The sequence below is a fragment of the Marmota flaviventris genome, chromosome 14, assembly GCF_047511675.1.
Source record: "Marmota flaviventris isolate mMarFla1 chromosome 14, mMarFla1.hap1, whole genome shotgun sequence".
NCBI classification, from domain to species: domain Eukaryota; kingdom Metazoa; phylum Chordata; class Mammalia; order Rodentia; family Sciuridae; genus Marmota; species Marmota flaviventris.
Window position 1 is genome coordinate 34826759 of NC_092511.1, and position 25819 is coordinate 34852577.

General features: G+C 43.0%; 1 protein-coding gene across 1 annotated transcript; it reads right to left on the reverse strand.

Moving 5' to 3' along the window:
* Nucleotides 1–1437: 1437 nt before the first annotated feature.
* On the reverse strand, nt 1438–25503 carry Abcg5 (ATP binding cassette subfamily G member 5). The gene is made up of 13 exons (XM_027934265.2): nt 25358–25503; nt 24594–24715; nt 19803–19939; nt 19637–19735; nt 17165–17297; nt 15582–15721; nt 14691–14820; nt 14038–14251; nt 13732–13937; nt 12644–12782; nt 6671–6856; nt 2609–2725; nt 1438–1627 (listed from the first exon to the last, which is right to left on the reverse strand). Exons 1-13 carry the CDS (start codon nt 25501–25503, stop codon nt 1438–1440), a joined length of 1959 nt encoding a protein of 652 aa, XP_027790066.2.
* Between the last annotated feature and the right edge of the window lie 316 nt (nt 25504–25819).

Here is a 25819-nt window from a genome sequence, read left to right on the forward strand (position 1 = left end):
AACAACTTTAATAGATTATCATCTCCAGAATTGTCTATAACTGATGTGACATATATAATCTGTAAGGCATTATGTAACTATTATACCATAATCATTGGTGTCAAAGACCTTTTATAAAAATTGACAGTACTATTCTGGTAATTTACCAGTGTCTCCAGATCCTTAAATACCGTTCTAAGCAGGAGAATTTTACTGTGGTTTCCTTAATGAAATGATCTTTCCTACTATAACATGAGCCGTTTCAAGTGCTATAATTTATCATTCTTTATAAGTTAGGTCACAGTAACTGAACAAGTTCATATGCTCTCTAGGATATTCTTGCTCCAAGTTTCCATGGTAACATTGAGATAGTTTCATTTCAGACTTGTATGTCAATTACTTGAAGATCGATCAGAAGGATGAAAAATCATTTAGTAAAGAATCCATATTTAGGGCTGGTGCTCCTAGCTCAGTGGTAGAGCGCCTGCCTTGAACGTGTGAGGCACTGGGTTTGATTCTCAGCACCACATAAAAATAAATAAAGATATTGGTTCATCTACAACTAAAAAATTTTTTTAAAGAATCCATATTTAATTGTATCCATAACTTCATCCCTGTACACATGTAATATACGTGTCTGTGTTTGTATTCATCTGAAAATGTGTCAGATGAGCATTTTTCAACATGGATTTTAAATAATAGCTCATCTCCAACCTTAAAGAGGTCATTTGTCAGTGCATACACCTATCTAGTAACTTTTAATTTTATAAGTAAACTAGACTAAAAGCAAAAAATAGCAAACTCATATTTTAAAACATCACCAGAGGTTTATCTGGTATGTAGCATTTACTATTTAGCCCCTTCCTACAATTTTAAATGTGAAAAAAAAAATTATTGGGTGCTCTGAATCAGTGGCGTTCACTGTCCATCTGTCCAACATCCTCTCAATGTGATCTGGGCAACCCAGACCTCTCATGTGGACAAGAGCAAATGACAGCTAAAGCTTCTTACCCAATTCTGCAGGATCTTTTGCTCCAGTTAGACCCATAAGTCTTTTTTACCTACTATTCCAGTCAGTGATAATTCAAATGTTTTGTTCTTACTTAATTCTTTATCATATACACATAATTTTTAATTGGCTTTTTTTGTGTGTCTAGAACAAAGGAAGCAAATAGTTACACTAATCTCCCATAAGTTTATGAATTTTATTATTTACATTCTTGGACCAGCTCAGTTACTATTTCCAAATACCACATCCCCACAAGTTGGAATAGCAAAGGACTTTGAACCATTTCCATTGCACTCAAGTCCTGTGTGGATCCAGGAGGCACAAATGGAGTCTTCATGGTTAAAAGATTGAAAATGTTCTAGTGAAAAAGAAATACATGGCATTCTTATTCCAGTCAAAGCAGTTGTCACATCTAGACTGAAGTCCCATCTTCCCAGCAATGTTCTTTACTATCTGCTAATGAAATAGTCCCGTATTTTAAAGACAATTATTCCTAGGATGACAAGAACTGGGATAAATGAATATAAAATGACAAAGTTTTTTGTGAATCGGGCTGTTGCACCTGGGCATGTTCTCTCGATGAATTGAATTCCTTGAGTGATGGTACATAGTGGATGATACATCATAGAATCATTTAATCTGCCTGCCAAGAAAAAGATTGACAATGTCAGATATGGTATATTTTAGGCTATTTAATCAACAAGTGTTTACCTACTACTCACAAAGAGCTTAGCACTCTGCTGAGTACCCTTCTTCATAAAAGATTCATCTTAAGAGAGCCTGGAATGCACAATTAGATACAGCAAATGTGAAAGTTCTGGGCCTCGGCTTCATTTGAAGATGGAGATGGATTTGTTTCCATTGTGGGTACAGATTCATTACCATATTCCACATAAAAACTATGATCACCCTACACCAAATATCCTAAAGTTACTGATCTTGTCACCTAATTTGAAACAAACCACTAAGTTCTACTATGCTCTTTAGTTGTCTTCAGAGTGACCCTCAGATTTCCAGTGGTCATGAGGACCTTGTTATGTTCCCATTGCTCTCTTGTGGGATTGGGGGATCAACTTTTGCCATAAAAAATGGCTTTACTCAGTTATATACTGTGTACATTTTGGGGAACAAAAAGCCACTTCAGAGCCTATCTAAAATATACAAGTGTTTACTTCAATGTACGTAAGATCTGTTGCTTTCTAAAAGCATCAGGTGATTGACCGGAGACTAACTTGACCACTGCCTTTTTTTTTTTGGTGCGGGGAGGGCTACTGGAGATGGAACCCAGGGGTGCTTAAACCACTAAGCCACATCCCCAACTCTTTTTATTTTTTTTTTATTTTGGGGTGGGGTCTTGCTAAGTTGCTCAGGGCCTCACTAAGTTGCTGGCCTTGAACTTGTGCTCCTCCTGCCTCAGCCTCCCAAGTCACTGAGATTACAGGCATGAGCTACCATGGGCGGCCTATTTTATTTTAAATTTTAAAGAAAATTTTGGACTTTATTTCAAAACAAGGTTTTAAATCAATTTACTATAAAATATAACATTTATTAGAAAATGTTTCCCTCAGGAAATTGCTTCCTCAGAGTAATATGTAAAAATAATATTCCAAAATAGATTACTTACCACAAGTGAAATTCAGTCCATAGAACTCATTTACTACAAGAATCTCAGAGCAAAATTTTTGAAATGTAAAATAACTGAAGATTTTAAAAGGAATAGGCATTTCTTCTGTGTTTCTTAAGAAAAGGAAAAGAGACATATTCAGTAGGCTCTGGTAAATAGTTTTACTAAACAAAAAGAAAGGCAATCCTTATTTTATGCTTTCTTAATTTTCCATCTCTATTATAAAAATTATGCTCACTACAAAAATCTTCAAATACTGCTGAAAATATAAAGAAATATTACCCAGAAATAACCATTGTTAACATTTTGGTGAAAAAATATTTTATATATATATATACGCATATATAAACATACCTACATATGTATACATATCTATGTATATATAAAATTTTACACTATTTTATAAAATTTTACACAAATGGAATTAGATGCCTCATGCTCTTTTTTGACTTTTCCTCCCAAACATGTGTCTCAGACATCCTTCCAAGTCAGTCAATGGAGCACTTAGTCATTTTCAATCAAGCTGTGTGGTACAGTATTCCTCTTAGGATCAATGTCTCATTTCTGGGGTAAGCAGCACTGATAGAAACACACACTAAAACGAGACCCCAAGGGAGAAAGGATGAAGAGAGCAAGCAGACATTCATTGTGAGAAGGAATTCTGTCTCCTCTCCAGTCTATTTCAGGAAGAACTTCATGCTGACACTGGTGTTCTTGGTCCACTATATAGTTTCTTATAAGGAACTAGTTCCAAGTGCTTTAGGAATTAAAAAAGAAAAAAAAATGTCCTATCTTAAAGAATTCACAATGTAGTTAGAGACACAGACTATGCATCCTTAAGACAAAAAATGCTCAGTAGTGAGCAACTTGTGTCAAGAAAGTCTAAAAACCTGGCACTATGGGTCCATAGTATTCTTATATTGGGTATTTATGGTTTCACCTAATCTCACATGACCCCCAAACTCCATGACTTTTGAGTTATTGGCAGTTTTCTTAAGCACAAAATGAATGAACCACATTGAGAGGCTGTTCATTGAAAAGGATAGGTGGGAATTTGGGAAGGACTTAGAGGAAGAAAAGGGACATTCACAGAAGACAGAAATGTCCTGGGCACAGGCCTGTCAAAGTTGCATTTGGGACCGAATGGAACTGAAAGGCTACACAGAGGATTTGAAGTGGGAGTAGTGAGAGGTGAGTTAGAAAGACAGCTAGAAACAAGTGTGGGAGACCTGAAACGAGTTGACATTGCATGACCTTAAGAAAGGTCATATTGAAATCATTATTTTAAGGAAAGTTAATGTGGCACCAGCAAATAAGATGGACCAGAAAAAAGCAGATTGAGGACAGCAAGAAAGGGAACAGGCTATAGCAGAAGTTCAAGTATCAGATGATAGACATCCGGAATAGGATGATGGCCACGAGAGGTCAGCTGCCTGGCTGGCTGCCCGTTCAAGGTAAGAACTGTGTGCCTCCTTCTCCTCCTGTACTACGTGGGATGAAACACGAATGTTCCACATGCCTGTGACTTGACATCAGAAAAGAAAACCACGTGAGTTGGTGACTGATCCAGTGTGCGGACAGTTTGAGAGTCATGCATGCAATCTTTCAGTTCAACAAGTAATTTTTGGTTCAAGGCCATAGGCTGGCACCTGAGAAAGAATGAGACACAGCTGCTGCCCTTAAGTGGTTGACAATCTATTAAAAGAAAGGCTGAGGCGCTAGGTGGCACGCAAGGGGCACTGGGAGAAAACTCAGGAGCTGTCAGAGCGCTCCTCTAGTCATGGGAAGGTGGGACTGGCTTTGTGCATGTGGCAGAGGAGACAGATGGGCGGGTGAGAGGCACAGAGGAGAAGCAGGCCGTTACAGAAACCCTTATGCTTTCAAGAGGGAGGAAGCACAGGTCCAAATTGATTGACATGAGACTATCCACGATATGTAGCTCATAGGAAGGAAGTGTGCATATTTCCCATGTTACAAAAAATCTGATCTCGTTTTTATTAAAAGATGTTATTACAGTCTAGCAAGATATGCAACAAAATTGAACTCCGGTGGTAGTACTTCGGGGTTCTTATTTCTTCTTCATGCAGTTCTAGAGTGTATGTGTTTTTTGCCCTAAAGAATTCGCATTATATAAGTAGAAGGAAGAACAAAGCTATTTCCATTCGTGTTTGAGGGAAGAGGGAGCCAGAAGGACAAATGCTACAGGCAGTTTAGTCAGGAAAGATGCACACCTGAGGGACAGACAGAAATGTAGTGACTGGAGCTTAAAGTGGCCTCTAGGAGTGGAGTTTTAATTCTATGATGGAAGTACAATCTGCTTGAACCCTTGGGATGTGAAGATTTTGGAAAGAACCCCAAAGCATATAGTAATGTTGGTCACTGCCTTCCTCTCAGGAGCAATTAATCCCTTTTTCCTAAAACCACAGAAATGAAACATTGCTAGATGGGCACTCTAATGATCCACATAATATAAAAGAGCTTGGGTCTGCACCTTGCCAGCTTGATTCTATAACCTTGTGGTGATTTGATTTGTGCATTTTTCACAGAAGCTAACAATTCATTTAAACAACTGAGACAAATACAATGAATTGTAAATTTTTAAAAATCCTTCCTGATTGATTAGCTAGCTCACTTTGCTTTTTTTTTTTTTTGGTACTGAGGATTGAATTCAGGGGCACTCAACAACTAAGTCACAACCCCAGCCCTACTTTGTATTTTATTTAGAGACAGGGTCTCACTGAGTTGCTTAGTGCCTCGCTGTTGCTGAGGTTGGATTTGAACTCATGATCCTCCTGCCTCAGCCTCCCAAACCACTGAGATTATAGGTGTGCATCACTGTGCCCAGTCTCATTTTGCTTTATAGTATCTCTCGTTTTCTATAACTCGGTATAGCTCACAATGTGTTCTCGTGTTGATAAACTTATTTACTCCTTGTGATCTCTTAAGGTGGGCAGGGCCCAGATAAGAACCTCCATTTTATAAATGAGGAAACTAATTTAGATAGGAAAGTGACTTGTTCATAGTCATGGGACTGCTAAAGCATTAGAGGAAGTTTCGGAGTCCTAGGGCAGCACTTTCTCCCGGGTCCACGGGCATCATGGGTGTCTTCAAGGTGGCAGGACTTGAGCTGAGTAAGCTTGACCTTAGTTTCCTTACCCAAATTTCTCTGAGAGTTAAACAACTACATAAAGAAAGGAAATTATGTATAGTAGATGCTTAGTAGGTTTTTTTGTTATTTGATTTTTAAGCCAAAGAAACAAAGCCCTGTTTACATTTCCTGGAGCCCACAGTTTACTTCCTAGATCCTACTCATCACCTGCCTGGAATCATTTTTACCCTTTTAAAATGTTCTAACCTTTCCTCTGCTACTTTTAAAACCTCTCTCTCTCTCTCTCTCTCTCTCTCTCTCTCTCTCTCTCTCTGTGTGTGTGTGTGTGTGTGTGTGTGTGTGTGTGTAGTCTTGGTTATAAAATGATGCTTGTCCATTATAGAATATTTTTAAAATATAGAAAATATGAAGAAGAATTTAAATACCACCCAGGCATAATTGCTATAAACATTTGATGTACATCTTTTAAGTCTTAATACTTTTGGGGGGCTGTCTTTCATCCTGTAGGCTCTTTTCTTAATCTGACTATTCTTAATTCCCCCAAAAAACTGGGATTTGGAAACTGGACTAGAGACCCAGCAGTACCAGGTTAGAAGTGAACTAATACACACACCATTTAGCCTATTGTATGGGCTGTAAGTTTTTCTGGAACATTCAGGTTGGGTTTTATTCTCTCATTTTAATGGCTTATTATATGTGAATCATCAATAGAACACTTACCTTGTCATTTCCTGATTCCCAATAAAAAGACATTTCATTGAACACCTGGTGAAAAGCTCAAGGTCTAAGGCAATAATGATAAGCAAGCAATATAAATAACACACCACACTATAAAGTAATATCTTTAGCAAGTATCCATAGCTCTTCTCTGGGGTTCCTACACAACAATCATTATCAAGTGCTCATTAGTAACATACCAAGCTAAGTCCTTTGAATCATTATATCTTACCTGAGGAATCCAGATCCAACCAGCACCCCAGCAATGCTGAGCAGAGCTACTACACTGTTGGCGATATTGGGGTTTTGGATCATACCAAGTACAACCAGAGTCAGAAATTCACCAATTAAATGGGGAGCCAAGAGAGCAGCAGAGAAATATCCAAATCTGGCAACCTCAGGGTATAAGCCCAGAGTCCTAGAAAAACACAAGTTCTTTAGTTTGCTCTCCAAGCACTCTCGTTTAAGAAAAATACCATATTTGCCTTCTATGAATAATCCTGGGTGGGAGGAGTCAGCAGGGCAAGCCCAGCTCCCCTCTCTAAGGCCTTTGGGAAGAACCAATATTTGAGATCGTTTATTACCACAGTGGGTTCTGTTCAACTCAAAGTCAGTCGCCATGACAGCTCCTTCAGCTCTCATGGGAAAATATTAAACTACTTAGACCTGTTAGCTGTCATAAGTAGGGCTGGTGAACTCCCAGGTCTCTTCATAAATAACCGTGTTACTACCTATACTACAAGTGACCCTATATCCATACCCTTTTCTCTTATGTTCCTTTTACCAAATTATATCTTACAGGGAGACAGCATGTTTTAATGACCATAGACTTAGTTGCTCTTTATTGAATTTGTACAGTGGAGAAAGAAACTGGCATTTCTGATACCCACCCACCCTCTAGACCATCACTCTGCCTCTTGTACAAATCATTGTCTACGCTATCCATTCCCTTCCCCAGTGTAGTCTTTCTTGCATCTGTTTTTTTCTTTTTTAACTTTGCGACAGTGTCTCACTAAGTGGTCACTCAGGCTGGCTTGAACTTTGAATCCTCCTGCCTTAGCCTCCGGAGTAGCTGAGATTAGGGTCATGTGCCACTACACCTGGCTTGTCTTGTGACTTTTAAAACATTCACCTTTGGTGATTTGTCGCATCTGGACAAGGGTCGTTCTTTCCCTTCCTATTGCTTTAATTTTCCTCAAGGTCTTTAATCTCCTGGATGAGTCATCAGCATAACCAGGTTGTCTCCTAATTAGCTGATCTCCTTTCAGATGGAACTGGGTCATTTGGCATGTCTTAGACTTAGCTATTACTCAAAACTGTCTCACTTCCAAGATTTCAGATTCCAAAACACCCTCTCTTATCATGGCCTCTGCCTCCCATTTCCCCAGCCCTCACTCCCTCGGGGCCTTGCTGCCTTCTGTCATCCTTTGCAGGATTAGTCCTCACCTCTGGGAACTGCTTGTCACTTAAGCTACTAAAGTGTGTGGAACACAGTATATTGCTGTACTAATTGACGCCATTCTGCCCCTTTGCTTCAACTGGCTTCTGAACCCTTTAAGTTCCTCCTAGCATCTTGGATTCCAATGGCATGTCACATCATGCTGACATGAACCCCTACTTTACCCCCCTCCCCTATTTCTTTTCCAGTGCTCACTTCCCATTTTATGAATTTCTTATTCTCTCTCTCTCTCTCTTCCCCCCTCCTCCTCTATCCATCCCCATCTCTTTCAAGTGTGGCCCTATCTCCTGGTATCATGATTCCATGTTATTTGGTTCTCCTGTCCCTACCTTGGTCTACTCTGAAAACTTGATCTATAGCTTAGCAAATTTTATCTGTATTTAAATCCACTTACAACCTGATTTTTGTTGTTGTTTGTTTGTTTTGCAGTGCTGGGGGCCGAGCTCAGGGCCTTGAGCATGCGGGGAAATGCTCTATCACTGAACTTCACCTCCAGCCCCCTTGTTTTCTATGATCCTATTTGCCACATCCTAAGCAACCCTTCTTTGAGTCTGATAATCATTTAAGCAGCTCCCCTGTTCCCCTTCACCAAGCTCCCCGAGACAACATCTGCCTCCTCCGTCTTGCCCCTTCTTCCCTTGTAAACCTGACTTGCATCCCCGCTGGTCTACTGAAGCTCTCTTCTGGAAGATTGCAGTGAACTCCTCTTCTTATGCTTCACCTCACATAACCTCTGTCACACCAAAAGGGTTGGCCACACCCCCTAGAAGTCCTCTCCCCCCTCTGCTCCCCAGTGCAGCTTCTCCCTCTGCCTCCCTGACCACTCCTTTGCCTCCTTCGTCGGCTTGCTCTTCTCTTCCCAGTCTCTGTCCCTGTTTTAAGGTTTTACACTCAGACTGCTTCCTCCCTTCTCTCTGTACTGTCACGGGTCTTTACTCTTGTTTCTCCTACTTTTTCTCAGTACTTCATCTTAACCCAGACCAAAGTGTTCAAAAAACCAAAACCATTCTCTCTCCAGGAAACTTTGGTAAGGATGCTTCATCCTCCCATCCTCTCCTGCTGAAGACCCAAGCATCATCTATGATTTTTCTTTATTCCAACAAATTCATTCCATATCTGAATCCATTTGATTCTACTTTCCCAGAATCTCAAAGTGATTACCCCTTGCAGGGATTGGTGATGCACGCCTGTGATTCCCAGCAGCTCAGGAGGCTGAGGCAGGAGGATCGGGAGTTCAAAGCCAGCCAGCCTCAGCAACTTAGCAAGGCCCTAAGCAACTTAGTGAGACCCTATCTCTAAATAAAAAATAAAAAAGGGCTGGGGATACTACTCAGTGGTTAAGTGCCCCTGGGTTCAATCCCCAATATCCCCACCCAAAAAAAGGTTTTCCCTTTCTCTTGCCACAGTTACTCTTCATTTGGGGGCTTCTGTCTTTCCCATAGACATTTGCAAAGGCTCCTCACTGGGCCATCCAACAACTCTGTCCTAACTCCAGTCTGCTGTCAAAGTGACTCACCGTCCAGAACCCAACACAGAGGGGACACTTCCTGATGCAAAATCCTCTCCCATGTCCCATTATCAACTGTGTGCCAGCCCTTAGTCTCGCAGTCAGTGCCTCTCCTAGCAGCCACCAAGGTTTTGTCTGTTTCTTCTACTCCTCTGATTCTTCATTTCCCACTGCACTTTGAACCATTTCTCTGAAAAGATCTTATCTGTGTTGCTTCTGAACCTGTGTCCTTGCTTTTTTCACCTGGAACGCCCTTGCTCCCTCTCAGGTTCTTCCCCTAAACCCTCTGAGTTCTTCTCCAAAACTTTCAAGAATTCCTCTCCCTTCTTCCTGGATCCCTTCTTCCCACCCAGCAGATGAACACCTATTGTCCTCTAATATTAACTGTGGATGTGAGATGGGGAAGACATCCCATCAGTGTCTCAATTTCCCATCTATAAACAGGGACAAGTCCAGGACCACCTCACAGGACAGCTGCAAGGATTACGTGAATTAATGCATTTAAAGCTCACAGCATCTGACATAAAGTAAGTGCTCAATATGTATTAGCTGCTGTTATTATTGTATATCTCAGTGAAGCATTTGTGGTCCTTTATAAGACTAATTTTACATTTCCTTGAATCAAAGTCATCTGGAGATTTGTTCATGTCCACAGTTCATTATCTGAAATGCTTTAAGGCCAGATTGTGGGATTTTTTTTTTTTTTTTTGTTCAGCACTGAGAATTGAACCTAGGGGCATTTTGTCACTGAGTTACATCCCACTTCTTTTTATTATTTATTTTGGAGACAGGGTTTTGCTAAATTGCTGAGGCTGGCCTCAAACTTTCAATCCTCCTGCCTCAGCCTCCTGAATGGCTGGGAATGCACTTATGTGCCACTACATATGACCAGATGTGTTTTTGAATGTGGAACTTTACCAATTCTAGAAAGGTAGACCATACTTGCTGCAATAGAATCTGAAAACACATCTGTAATAAAGCCCATGAATATTTCTGCTAAGCAGAAATTGGAACCAGTCTCAAGAGCCCCTTACTGGTTCTATTCAGTGAGTTCAGGTCAGATCATGCTGCTAAAGAGTTACAAAAACACTCTTGGCTCTCAGAGATGTTTTGATTATAGAATCTTTGCAAACTTGATGTTTACTCCTCTTTGAATCTCCTCTAGCACCAACCCTGTGCCTGCAATTGGTAGGCATTCAATAAATATTCCTTTCATTTAAATGACGTATTTGCTACATGGCTACCTATACTAGAAATGATTCTGCATTTTAATGTCTGACTAAAATAGTCGTGAACTAGATGATTGCACAGAACCTGGTTTAAAATTATCCTGTTTTCTCAAGTCCTACAGTTTAAATTATTTCTCAGGGTCAGGATTACAAATACTGTACGGTTTTCAAAATCAATGCTTTGTAAATTTTAAAGTTCACATGAATTACTTGGAAGTTCTCATAAATACAGAATCCAATTCATTAATTCTGGGCCTGTGATTAAGCATTTGAAACAATCACATAATAGTGACACTGGTCCATGAGCCATTATGAGTAATAAAATTCTAAATTAACAAATCTTCAGTTTTCACTTGGCCTTGTTTTACTAAAAAATTGTCAACTTTAAATACTTTGCCTTGGAGGGGCTGGGGTTGTAGCTCAGTGGTAGAGAGCTTGCCTAAACATGTGTTAGGCACTGGGTTCGATTCTCAGTACCACATATAAATGAATATAATAAAGGTACATCAACAACTAAAAAAATATATTAAAAAAAAAAAACAAAACTTTGCCTTAGAACTGGGCGTGGTAGTGTGTGCCTGTAATCCCAGAGGCTTGGGAGGCTGAGGTAGGAGGATCTCGAGGTCAAAACCAGCCTCAGCAATGGTGAGGCTCTTAGCAACTCAGTGAGATGCTGTCTCTAAATAAAATACAAAATAGGGCTGGGGAGGTGGCTCAGTGGTTTAGTGCCCCTGAGTTCAATCCCTGGTATAAAACAAAACAAAACCCTAGCCGTGGGCTGGGGTTGTGGCTCACTGGTGGAACAGTTGCCTAGCATGTGTGAGGCTCTGGGTTCAATTCTCAGCACCACATATAAATAAATCCATAAATAAATAAAATAGAAACTTTGCCTTTAGAGAACATGGAACATGCACTTCTCTGAATTCATGGACCCTGAACAGATGGGACTGTGGTTTGCATCATAAGCCAGAGATTCAGCATGTTCTGTGTGTCGGAATGTGGAGGTTTCATCAGGGCCAGCAAGGAAGCCACGTGGTTCCTGCCATTGCTCTGGGTGGATTGTCCACTCTCATCTCGACAGAGGACAAGTGGCCTTGCCTCTGTCATTCTCCAGACTAAAACCAACTTCTAAGAGCCATCACCCAGACCTTCAAACTCCTTTCAGGAGCTCTCATAACCAAGCCTTGAACTCATACGTCATGCAGTTTATCACAGTGATTCATATTGTGCATCGAGGGTCTTGATACTCGCTTAGTATCAAGGGTTACCAAGATGTGGTTAGAAGCGTCTGCCTGTGAACCCAGGCAATGAGGAGAGATAACATCTCAAGAACTGCCTGTAGTTCTCTCTTGGGACAATGAGCTGGGCACCATTACACTATGAAGTCAGAGAATACCGGGTCATTTCCTCCATGTTTTTCTAAGGCAAAGCTGCAGTGATTAGGGAGGCTACATCTCCCCATGTTAGATTTATATTTTTATGAAGTTCTAAGAAATAAAAAGAAGCCATCCATCCAAATCCAACAGCATCTATGCTTCATGGTTTCCGATGCTGTCACTCTTACTCCTCCAGCCCTCTCAGCCCACCCAGAGTGTGACACCAGGGCCATGAGCGAAGTCTCAGGCAGAGCTGCCCAGACTTAGTTGCTGGTGAACAGTCGCTCACCATGCCTATTCCTGAGCCTCATCTGGGTCCCACCTCCTTGAGAGCCCTCTTCGTAGCTTAAGTCCTATAGGGCACATGGGGCATACTCTTCTGGAACATGTGGTCTTCGTGATTTGCTTTCCGGTCCCATGCAGCCTGTGGCTCTGTGATTTCATTTACAATGAAATAAATATCCTGAAGGACAGGGCCTTGCTCTAGGCACTGAGGGGCAAAGTGCCGCTCTTCCGCAGCTGAGAACATGAAGTCAGGCACCCCAGAGCTCTCTCCAGAGGCCCCACTGGCCCTCTGTGACTCCTTGGCAGGCCTGGCCCAGATGAACTGAATGCCTCCAAAAAACCTTCTTACCAGTAGCTCACACTGGAGAACAGCAAGGTGGCCATGATGCTGAAGGGAAGGACATGCAGCACATAGGCCAGTAGCATCTGCCATTTCTGGTATAGGCCGTCTTGGCTCTCCTGGTCACTGACGGTTCGCAGCACGGGAACTGGCATGCAAGGCAGGGTCCAGAACAGTCAGTCACACAGAGCTGAGGGAGGGAGGGCTAGCCCAGGCCCAGCTTGAGATCTGTCAAGGCTGGATGGTGAGGACCAGCTGGGCACATTCCCCAGTCAAGGAAGGAAGGGACCTGCCACCCACAGAACAATAAATACTCCCCACCCCAAAAGTCCACACTCAACCTAAACTGCGATATGGTTGCACAAGAAAACATAATTATTTTTCTTTAAAGCAGAGGGTTGTCACCAATTCAGAAAAGCGTATGTAAAAGGGGCATGAATGAGTGATTTGAGGCACATTGTCCTTTTCTTGTGTAGGATGTTGGTCCCCATAGCATCCTACATCCTACATTAACTCTCAGAGGACCAGAAAACCCTGGTAAATGCAGAAACTTCTCATTGCCACTCATGCCCATCTCTAGGACCCACTCTGCAAAAGCAATATCCTTCCCTCTTATTCTCTGAACATAGAGTTATATTCTGGAACTCCCTCTAACATCCATTTTCCTGCATAAACTATAACATCAGACAGCTAGAAGTTGCTTCTGGATTCCCACTGAGCTTGAAAATTAGGTGAAGGCTATTCCAAATTAGGACCCCAAAAGCTACCAGGCCAATTTTGGCCTGGTAGCTAAAATGGGCTGTGCATCCTAAAGGCCAAGATGAGATACCAGGAATGATCCCAAACTCTACACCACCAACACCTCATAACTTCATGTTTCCCCGGATCCTTAGAAACTCATAGAGATCAACCTGGTGAGTTAATACACACTGAGGTGTTAGTAACTCAATAGTGATCTTTCCTCAGAGAGAAATCCTGGAAAGAGCCAGGTTTAGCTCAAAGAAGTCCCCTTATAATGGTGAACTTGGGCAAGGTGACTGATGGAGCAGGGAGACATTTAGATATTTAGACTTTACCTCCTGGTCACTAGCACTTACACAGAGTCACAGCATTGAGCATGCCCGTGTATGGGGTGGCACCCAGAAACTGGTAAAGGAGACCCACGCGGTCCTGGACAGCACCTTTTAGCACTTCATTCTGAACCCGCAGAAGGAAGAAAATGAGGAACAATCCCATGATCAGATTCTGAACGAGACGCATAATCACGGCTTGCTTATTTCTCAGTAAGTTTCTCGTCACTCTCCTGAAAACCAAACAACCCCATTTTAATACCTTTTCTTTCATTATTGGTGAATGTTCAAACACCTAAAATGGGTCTTGCTTACATTCCCAAAATTCCTTACCTCAAGAGAACCCACAGTTTAGAGAGAGCTCCAGGAGGATCTTTGGTTTTGAAAGGAATCATTGGTAAAGTTTTCAGGTGTTTTGTTCTTTCAATATTGTCCAAAGTTTTGCGATAGATGTCTGATTCTTTGTAGGCAGATTCAAGCATCTGGACTCTCTTGTAGGTTTCTATTTCCCGTTCTTTGCTTTGGGTATCCACTGATGTCAGGTCCACTACATTTTTCCCCCAAAGATATAACTCATGTCTTTTTAAATGCATATACAATGGATATTAATAATATCTCCTCATTGATTTGGATATTATTCATCCCATCAGAATCAAACCTGTCATTAATGACCACTTATAAAATCAGAATATTTTAAAGCTCATAAAAATCCCACTGAGACTTCCTAGGAGAATTCAGAAGAATAGAGATTCATTTTTCTCTTGTCAAAGTAGGAGTATAGCAACTTATTTGGGAAAGATTTCCCCATCTCATTCTGATAGGTCAATGATGATTAATGGACCTCTGAATTAATTCCTTGAAAAGTAAAAAGCACCAACAAAAAAGCAAAACCAAACCCCTCTAGAGCTTGTGTCATCCTGGCAGAAATCTGAGATGAGAAAGTCCAAAAAATAATTCACTATGGGGAATGTGAAAGAAAAACTTACTATAGAAGTCAAAAGGGTTAGAATGTTCAGGACAAGGGTAACCACAGCCATTGAAGAAATCAAGCATTTCCGCCGGTGTACCACAGAAAACCAACTCTCCGTAGGTCAGGATGGCGATTTTGTCGAAGTGCTGATCAGACAACAGATGATGTTAGTGTGTGGTCAGGTCCGTGTCCTTATGGGAAATATATTTCCAAGCAGTTAGTGAGTCCTTTGATTACCTTAATCAGTATCCTTAATGAGTCCATTGGAGATACTTGGAGTGCATCCCTAAACTTGTCAGCTGGGTTACCTCTGTGGATCATGCTGTATCCCATCCTAAGCCCCAGCATCACATCTGGGGTAGAGAAGAGCTACCAGGCCTGGGTTTAAGTTCCAGCCATGCCACTGAGAGTGACCTTGGGCAACCTGGGATGTTTTATTTGTTTGTTGTTTGTGTTTGAAATATCGGATCCTCATCTATACAAAGCAAATAATAGCTAACTAAATCGATACTGGGAGGATCGAGTGAGACTTTTCTTTAAAGGAAATCTATGTGATTCAATGGAAAAACACAGCCTTTGAAACTGTCTCAACCATGAACGCCAATCCCAGCATTTTACAGTGTGATACTGCTCAATTTTGAGTCATTGCAAAGTTTTGTTCTTTTCTTCTGTATGTGGATGGATATCCTGATGCGGACCTCAGAGGATTCTTTTACTAAATAAACAAGCTAGTGTGCAGAAAGTATTTGGAATGTGGCAGATGCCAAAAGAAGCAAGTTCCCATCTGTTGCTCTTCCCAAATCAGGACTTGGCTCCAGTTGCTCATCAATACCTGCCCCTCCGTTCCCAACTCAACACACCATGCACCCACCCTTGAGTTGAGAGAACAAGAGACATGACCCTTTACCTGGAAGAGCTCAGAGCGGGGCTGGTGGATGGTGACGATCACGATGCGGTCCCTGCGAGCCAGCTCTGCTAGGAGGATGACAATCTGATTTGCAGTCAGGCAGTCCAGGCCTGTGGTTGGCTCATCAAACATCATGACCTCTGCCGGCAAAGAAGATCAGACGTCTGAGCCTCTGCCTAGGCCAGGTTCTGGGCTTAAAACTCAGAATTTGGACCAGTCCTTTACTGAAACGTTGTACCCCATCTAAACAGTGCCCGCTGAGAAGTGGCTGCATGCAAACTGGCTTTCAGCCCAAGCCCAAGAAAAAGACCTGACCTAGGAGGGCCCAATTCCCAGCTCTGGAGCATATTTGGGGTTAAGAGAACCACATCAGTCCTCTTACTTGGTGCCATGTTCTCTTTGGGCTCCATCCAGGGGACTCTGACAAGAAACAAGGCTGGCAGGCAAGTGTCAAGATGTTTTGAAAAAGTTGAGAGGAGATTGGCCAAAAAGACACAATCCCACTTCATGTCTGAAGCTTCTTCCAGCACTAACAGGGTCTTTGCACAGCAAAGAAATCTGACTTATGGAACAAGGTCTGAGGTGGGCCAGATATTTGGTTTCTGAAGAGAGTTTAACCATAGGTTATTTCTGCCCCCAAAGTGACAAGGACTCTTAAGAGCATCTCTCTTCTTTGCCTTCTAGTGACCAAAAACCACCAGAAGAACAGGCAGACTTGATCTACCCCAGTGTAAATAAAGTACCTAGATGCCATATGTCTACTTGCAGGTACACATGAGTGGGAAGGTTTGCCCAAGTGGGGAAAGTGACCAAACCAGACAGGTAGAGGCACTTCCTTGTGGCATGCACAGTTTTCAGCACATCACTTAAATTCCTACTTTGGTTCCTGACATTTCAAAAACACCACTTCTCATACCAGAACTCACTGGCCTTCCCCAGTAGACACTGTGTTAGAAATAAGGATGGACCAGGAGGGCTCCTACTCATGAAAGGAACTAACAGAACACTAAAACGCACATGCAATGCTTCTGAGTCTAAGAGATGTTTTGTTCAGATGCTCCTCAATTTATGATGGGTTACATTCCAAAACCCTTGGTAAAGTGAAAATATCATAAGTCAAAAGTGCATCGAATACACCTAACCTACAGAACAAAACAGCACACTTAGGGCCACTGTAGAGTGTCAGTCATTTCTTCTTGTGACCGCGTGGCTGAATGGGAGTCATGGCTCACTGCCTCAGTCCAGCATCATGAGAGAAAATGGTACCATGTATCACAAGCCCAGGAAAAAATCAAGATTCAAAAACTGAAGTGTGATTTCCACTGAGTGTGTATTGCTTCCACACCATCCTAAAGTTGAAAAATCATAAATTAAACCTTCATAAGTTGGGAACTGTCTATAGTTGGATGGTGGAATAGCATCTGGAAATGAACTACATATAGTACTTCCAAAAACGTTTGGAAACTGTCAGTGATTTCAGTTCTACACAAACCCCTCCCTAAATGAGGAATGTGAAGAAAGGGTCTCATGTGTCTGCAGACACATGGGGAGGCCCAGGCACTGCTGGTCCACACTGCACTTACTGGGGTCCTGGAGAAGCTGGGCTGCGATGGAGACCCGACGCCGCTCGCCACTGGAAATGCCCCCAAAATTATAGTTGCCGATCAGTCGGTCTGCGACATGACTCAGGCTCAACTCTGCCATGACTGCCTCCACCTGTAGGAGACACAAAGCCCAGGGTGACTGACTGGCTGTTGACTGTGGCTTTGACTTCAGTTTGTGGGCTAGAAAAGGCTCAAGAGAGGCAACACCCCTCTAGATTACATGGGCTACTTTCAAATTCACCACTGGGGAAATCAAACCTATTAAAATCCAATTAGGCTTAAATCATAATATTATACATGTGTCAGATTTAAATAAATAATCTGAATATACTTTTAAAGTCCCTAAAGCAATGAAAAATGTTTATATTGCTTTAGGGAAATTCACCACAAAACAACAGATATTTCACCAAACTCCTCTTCAAATGTCAGTCAGTTTAGCCCATTCAGAAAAATCTCTCCACGGTATAGTTAAAATATAGTTTGTTTTTGTGTTTGAATTTTGAAACTTTATCATAATAAATGTTTTATATATTTTAAACAATCCAATTTGATTTGAACTGAACCCAGTTTCCCCTGTGTAACCCAAATAAATCCTAGAGTCTCGAGTGGTCCAATCTCAGTGTGATTTTGCATCAAAAGAATATAATCTAGCTACCAAAAGTAATTAAAAATAATTCCAATCTTTACTTGAATCTCTTTAAGGACTTTAAAGGGGAACCAATTTATAATCTACAGCCATACTTCTTAAAAACTCCCTCTCTTCAATCTACTTAAACTCAGCAGCTCCCTGAACCCCCTCGCCTTTCTCCACATTCTCAACTCCCCCACAACAATAACTATGAAACCCAATTCCTTACTGACTTTGGAATCAAAAAGGCTGGCCTCTTCCCTTCCTCTCCCTCTGTCTTTCCTCAGCTTATCCCGTTCCAGAGACCTGTTGGAAAATTGCTACTTCTATTCCTCCCTTTACTGATTGCCCCCTTTTGCATGAGGCCCTGAGAAACCATATAAGAGGCTGAGAATATGTATATGTTTATGAGTTTGTTGTCTTTGGTCCCTAATGCGATTGTGTCATTTATATGATGCAAAAAGAAACAAACACATGGAGTTGAAAAACAACCAAAATATACTAGATTGGAGTGAAAAGATGATTTATGGAATAAAATTCCAGAGGAATTTGCACCAGACCTACATGGGCTAAATTTAGTGTCATCTTCTGAGACCACAAAGGGACTCAGGGAACATGCTGGAGCTAGAGGGCCTGGGTTCCAGTCCCAAATCTGCCATCCCCTGTTGTCTGATCTTAACTTGTTGGTGTCACTTTGTGGTTCTGCAGGAGGGAGATAATGCCTCCCACAGAGGTTGATATCAGAAGGAAAAGAGATATTGTATGTGAACATACAAGCCCTGCTGAATGACTGCCAGAAACAAGAGTCAATTATAATCTGGTAAAACAGCAAGAGCCTTGCAATGCTTCAGAGCACACTAAGGCAAAGGCAACCTAAAGTCCAGGCAAGAAACAGGGTCAGGCATTGCTCTGTGAGGTCCTTCTTGCAGGCAAAGCCCCTCTCTAAGGCACCTCTAGAGTGAAAGCTATGCCCCAGAGTTCTCTTGGAGTTTCAAATGGAAGTATGCTGTTTACTCACCAAAGGCCTGGTAACAAAAAGTCCATTTCCAGGGAGCTGTGCCTCTTTGAAGGTGGCACATCAACCTGTCATTGTTCCCTGCATTCTCCCAGGCCTAACAGTCCAGACAGAACTCAACAATGCTTCCAGGTAAGGTCCTGGTGGACTTACCTGCAGCTACTTCCAAAATGGGTGCCTTTAAGAACCAGATTGGAATCTAAAAGAGTTAGCAATTCAATAGTTTCATTCTTCATTAACTTAATCCAGTTTGGATGAAGCCCATTCAAGCAAGGTCCCTTAAAAAGCAAGTTGAAAAATCTTGGTGGGGAAATAACACATCCATTCAAACACAGACCTAGCAGAACAGCATGGTCCAACAGAAAAGCTAAAGCAAACCACATACAGAGTGGGAATATTTTAAAAGCCAAATTTAAAAAAAAAAAATCACCAGGTGAAATTAATTTTAATAATAATATTCTTTACAGCCAAAACAGTAATTCACTCTCTCATAATTATTTCTTAAAATTCTGAATGAGAGCATTCACATTCTGTTTTTTCAGACGGGGGGTCTGAAATCCAGCGGTTTATTTTACACTTAGAGCAGGTCTAGGTTTGGATTGATCACATTTCAGGTGTTCAAAAGGTACACGTGCCTGTCACCTTGGTGGCGCAGGTGGGGCACAGAACTCAGGGGCGAAAGCAAAGGGAAGGAAGGGACAAGCAAAGAGGCGGAGGGAAGAAGGTTGCCCAGCCCCGGGGGCTTGATGGTCTTTTGGGAGTGTGGCCCCGGGAGCAGCTGTAGCCAGCGCCACAAGGCTCCACGCACCTTCCTGTGGAAGAAGTCTCCTGAGCCGCTCCGGAGGGCCAGCATCGCCGTGTAGTGCAGCGTCTCTCGCACAGTGAGGCTGCTCAGAAAAGTATCGCTCTGCAGGAGAGAGGGACGTCAGCGATGCCCGAGCCCGGGGCACCCGGCGGGGTTGGGGCGCGCCCACCTGCTGCACGTAGGAGAAGCAGTCCTGGAACTGGTCCTGACGCAGCGAGCGGCCGTTCACACACACGTCCCCAAGGAGGGTCCCCGTGAGCCGCAGCCTCCCGGATATGGCATCCAGCAGTGTGGTTTTCCCCGAGCCTGGAGGCGACAAGAGAAGACCCTCCGTGACGGTAACCGCAAGAGAGGAACTTCCTGAGACCCCCCAGTGGAGGCGTGGCCTCTCACTGGGTCACACTCTCACCGTCCAGATGAGTCTGGGTTTTCCCCCAGGGGACTCTCACCCTGTTCAGATCTGGAGGGGCTTTGTCTACAAATTTGCTTTTCAAGCTGTTTTGGTTGAAAAGGAAAACACAGGAAATGTTTGGCTCCTAGGACATCTGGATTTCTTTTTGTGGTCCCCTGGGATCTTCTGGTTACACCTGAGTGTAGATGGCATTGCCTAGAGCCTTGCTGACAAAGTGTGGTCTGAGGACCAGCATCGTGCACATCCCCTGGGAGATTGATAGAAAGGCAGAATATCAGGCCCCACCCTAGACTTGCTGAACTTAATTCTGCTTTGTAACAAGATCCCTGGATGATTCCCATGCGAATTAGAGTTTGAGAAACACCAGGTTAGCAAGTGCTTTGGTGAAACCAAGTTGACCTCAGGCTGCACCCAAAGCCTTGAGTGTAGCTAACTGTTGCCAGTAAGAACATTCTTGCAGAGTTGTTAGGAACTAACTGCCTGGGTTAGAGGCACCTGAAGGAGGACGTTTATCCTGGTTGGTTGGTTGGTTTTTTCTAGGTTGCAGATTTGAGAACACCTTAGGATAAGAAACCTGCTGGCCTCTCGCAGTCATACTAGACACTAGCTTAGCCTGCGCACACAGAGTTCCTAGAGACAGAACAGGTTTCACCAGGCCTTGCCTACCCACGGCTGCAAAGAAGTTAAATTTAATTATGGAGCACATAGGCAGGAGGTTCTGAACTGTGAGAAGACAGAAGAGAATCCTCCTGAGGATGTTCAAAGCTCAACAAGCTCCTGCAGAGCCGTCTTCTTTCCTAACCCATGACTGACAAGGCTCAGAATCAGCCCCATGAACGATGCTGGTCCTCAGACCACACCTTGTCAGCAAGGCTCTAGGCAATGCCACCTACATTCAGGTATAACCAGAAGATCCCAGGGGACCACAAAAAAGAAATCCAGATGTCCTAGGAGCCAAACATTGCCTGTATTTTCCTTTCCAGACCAAAAAAGTTTGAGAAGCAAATTTGCAGCCCCAGCTTAGGAGTAGAGCCCCTGCATTGCCTGGCCTGATCCTTGACCTCTTCTAACCAAAACCTCCATGGCCTTACATTTCTAGGACCTAATCTCAGCTCTCACAGAACCACTCTATTAAGACTGGCCTCCCCCAGGACAGGAGTGCTACTTTCTTATTGCTGAATCCTATGGATACTTCCCTCGGTGTGTTATTTGGCATTTACTACTGTTGCTTGCCTTCCTTTCATGACCTGCCCCATAACCTCTTCCATCCCACCAGCCACATCAATGTTTATAGCAGACAATTCACAATAGCTGAACTGTGGAATCAACCTAGATGCCCTTCAGTAGATGAATGGATAAAGAAACTGTGGCATATATACACAATGGAATATTACTCAGCATTAAAAGAGAATAAAATCATGGTGTTTGCAGGTCTGTGGATGGAGCTGGAGAATATCATGGTCAGTGAAGTTAGACATTCCCCCAAAACCAAATGCTGAATGTTTCCTCTGATATAAAGAGGCTGACTCATAATGGGGATTTGGGGGAGCATGGGAGGAATAGATGAACTCTAGATAGGGCAAAGGGGAGGGGAGAGCAAGGGAGGGGGAATGAGGGTAGAAAAGGCAGTGGAATGAGATGGACATCATTACTCTAAGTACATGTATGAAGATAAGAATGGTGTGGCTCTATGTTGTATACAACCAGAGATATGAAAAATTGTGCTATATAGAGTATTATGAGTTGAAATGCGTTGTGCTGTCATATATAACAAATTAGAATAAAATTTTAAAATTTTAAAATAGAATAAATAGATAAACAAAGATTTGATAGTATTGCTTAGGATAAGATAGCGATGAAATCATGTCATTTTATTAAACACTATAAGTAATTTATAGACTTAATTTATATATTTATTAAGCCCCTATTATGTGACTGACCCTGTTCCAGGCCTTAAGGACACAGCAGGAAAAAGACAAAAAGTCCTTGCATTAGTGGAATTTGCATTCTACTTTGCATTCATGTTCACGATTAGGGATAGGTAGTCATAAAACCGTGATTAGATACAACATCAGAAATCAGTTCACATCACCTATCAAGAGCCCCATCCCTTGTCCTGCTGAGATGTGTCCAGAGCTTGACACTGGCCTGTGGGACATGCTTCTGAGAAGGGCACTATGTACCGCTCTTCATAATTCCACACAAGGAATACAACAAGTCACAAATTATTATAAAGATAACTCAATTTTTTTTCTTTTTAAAGGAGCACATTACATTTATCAAAAGGAATTTTAGAATGAGCTTGGGTGTTACGGTACATGTGCGTAGTTAGAAATGGTTTAAGAAATGGAAATTAGAATTGATAGGAAATCTCAGAGAAACATAATAGCTTTAGTTAGGGCTATGGTCTAATTGTTTCAAGTGTTGAAGTCTTTACCCCCAAAGTAATGGTATTATGAAGTGAGTTGTATTAGGAGGTGGTATTGAGAGATTAGGTTGGGAGAAGAAGTCCTAATGATTGGGATTCATGCCCTTACAAAAAGAGGCTCAGGACAGAACCCTCCCTCCTTCTACCTTGAGAGGTTAGGATGAGAAGATGGTTGGTTTCAGCCCTCATTAGGTACCACATCAGTCAGCCCTTTGATCTTAGATTTGCCAGCATTTAGGACTGTGAAAAAATAAAATCCTGTTGCTTATAAGCCACCCAGTATATGGTATTTTGTTACAGTAGCCCAAATGAACTAAGTCAGTGAATTCTTTTTCATTTTGTCTTAACATACTACTACTATTGCCATTCAGCTGAACACCTGCTGTGGCCGTGAATGGTCATGGATTAACTCCCTGGGTGTAAAGCTATCTAAGTCCATTTTCTATTGCTATAGCAAAATGCCTAAGGCTGAATAGTTGGTAAAGAAAAGAAGTTTATTTAGCACATAGTCTTGTTGACTTAAACTTCAAAATTGGGTGACTCCCTGCTTGGCTCTGGTGATAGACTTCTGGCTACATCACAACATGATAAATGGCATCATAGCAGGATAACATATAAGAGGGAGAGATTGCATGGTGAGACAGGAAGCCAGAGGAATTCAGGGACCAAGCTTGCTCTTTTTATAACAACTTGTTCTGACAGGAACTGGCGAAGTCTTACAAGAACTATATTCTTCGATTCTGAGGGCCATGCCTCCTGTGGGTAACCATCTTCTACTAGGCCCCCCTGCTTAGGGGTTCCGGCACCTCCCAGCCGTATGAACCTTCAGGAGGACACACTCAAACCAAAATCAACAGTACTATGCCTGGTTTTCACCATAGACTTACATTTCCTCTCTCTATTATAGCGTGTGATACAAAAGGAGAAGTATAATAAATGGCAATGATTTGCAAGCAGTTGCTTCTGTGAAGTCAATTTGTCAGATCTTTAACCTTAAGATATGTGACAAGCACGGGGTGCAGTGGCACATGCCTGTAATCCAGTTGTTCTGGAGGCTGAGGCAGGAGGATCAGGAGTTCAAAGCCAGTGAGACCCTATCTCTAAATAAAATACACAATAGGGCTGGGGATGTGGCTTAGTGGTTGAGTGCCCCTGAGTTCAATCCCTATTACCCCCCACCAAAAAAAAAAAAAAAAAAAGAGAGGTAACAGCCCAGCCCAGCCCAGGGGACACTGTGCTGTCTATTGGACCAATGCTTCCATCCCCCAGCTGTGGGAAGATGACCCTAAAGATTCACAGCTGTGACCCTCATAGGGAATCGCCTAAGCCACAAGGAGCTGCCTATCAAAGGTTATACCCTCCCAGGACAGTCACTGCAGGACTCAAAAGCAAACCTAGAATTCAGGCTCCAGTGTAGTTGCCCCATGGGGAATGGGCATACAGACCGCCTCAGTGCAATCTGTCATGTTTAATTCCTTAAAAAAGATCAGAAGCAAATATATATATAATGGTACGATTTAATGATGCCTGGTTTCAATTCCTGAACATTTTTATTCTTCTTTATTCCTGACTGCATGTCTAAAGTACATCATAATGAAATAGGACTTGTGAGATCGAGGATGGAGGTTAAATGGGCATTTTTGTGCCTATTTAATTCCTTTTCCTATCTCCAGGCAGGATCTAGAAAGAGGAGATTGTGTTTGCTGAGCATCCCTATATACCAGCTACTGTGATGGGGACTTTGTATACTTGGAAATATGAATTCACTTAAAGGGCTAGGGATGTGAATCAGTGGTAGAGCACTTGCCTGGCTGGCATGAGGTCCTGGGTTTGCTCCCTAGCCCTGCCCTGGCCCCCCAAAAAAATGAAAGGGAAGAAAAAAACAGGATTCAGATTCACTTACATGTTAGGCAGGACTTTATAACTCTTTCAAGAGTTTTTTCAAAATTTGACATTGGTACATTCCATTCACAGTGAGACATGTCATTAGATTTCATTCTGATAGCAAACTTGTGACCTTTTTGCTGTAACTTACTCATTTCTTCAGTGTGGTACTTAAATCAAACCAAAGCCTTGGCAGAGTCCCCCTTGAGAATCAGGACACTCTTTCCCATGCTTACCTGAGGCCCCTAGGATGCACATGATCTGCCCACTCTCAATGTACAAGGAGACATCTTTGAGGATCTGCCTGTTCCACCGCTGCCAGCCAGATGTGAAGTTCCACCAGGGCCCCACTCGATTGCTTTAAAGAAAACCCCACAGGGGCAAAGGCAGCATGGGTCCTAGAAGGAGCCAGACCAGATCCCCGGGCACTGATCCCAGCTCTGCCCCACCCCACTTGTCTCTGAGCAGGCTCCTGTTTTATCCTCTGGGTCCTCCTCTGCGAACCCTGGCGGGATCGTGACTGCAAGCTGGCTACCACCCTGGAAAGCACCCGCCCAGCAGCTGCTCTGAGTGACAGTTCTCTCTGGCTGCTTGCGAGGTGGTGAACAGGACAGTGTTCATTCCTTAAGCTGACCCAGTCTTCCTTCTCCAGGCTTCATTCCGCCTGGTCTTCCAGGCACCCCGACTCCTCACACCCTCTCTGTCCACACAGGGCAGGCGGTAGCCAGGCTGGGGAAGGGGTGTGGGCAATGGGAATGGGTAAAGGGCAGTGGCAAGAGACAAAGCACTTTTTTTTTTATGTCCAGGCCTTGCCCTGGACAGGAGAAGGGACCATTCACTTTTGTTCCTCATCTTCCAGTGGCACTGCCACCAGCTCTCTTCCAACCCGATCTACTGAAGAGGCAGCCCATAGCCCCCAGGTACACCCCCAACCTATTAGTCAGGACAGGCAACAGAGCAGGTGAAAGACCAGGCCACCTGCCTGCAGGTGCCGCCTTACCTGATGCTATAGGAGACGTGGAGGACGCCCAGGCTGTTCCGAGGCTCCGAGGCAGCAGCAGCACCCTCCTCAAGGGAGCCCTGGGAACCTCTGTTTACTTGGGGTCCTGAGTCCCCTTCTGGGGTCAGAAAGGGGAACTCACTCATGGCCAACTGGCAGCAAAAACAGTTGAGTTTTCTGGTGGCGTGACCCTTCCTGAAGTGGCTTCAGCTGAGGAGCCAGTGGCAGAGTGCCCTGCCTGCTCTTTGCCCGGTCCTAGAGTCCCTCATGAAGCAGCAGGACAGGAACTTGGCTATGGATGCCATTATCTGATGTACCTTTAGCCACAGCGTTCTTATCTTGACAGTGGGCAGAACACACCGTGTTTGTGGGAGGGTTTTCCAGAGGAACGCTGGGAGAGAGACTGGCCCAGAGGAGGACGGAGGTGGCCCTGCTCTAGGAAACAAAGACAGAAAGCTCTGG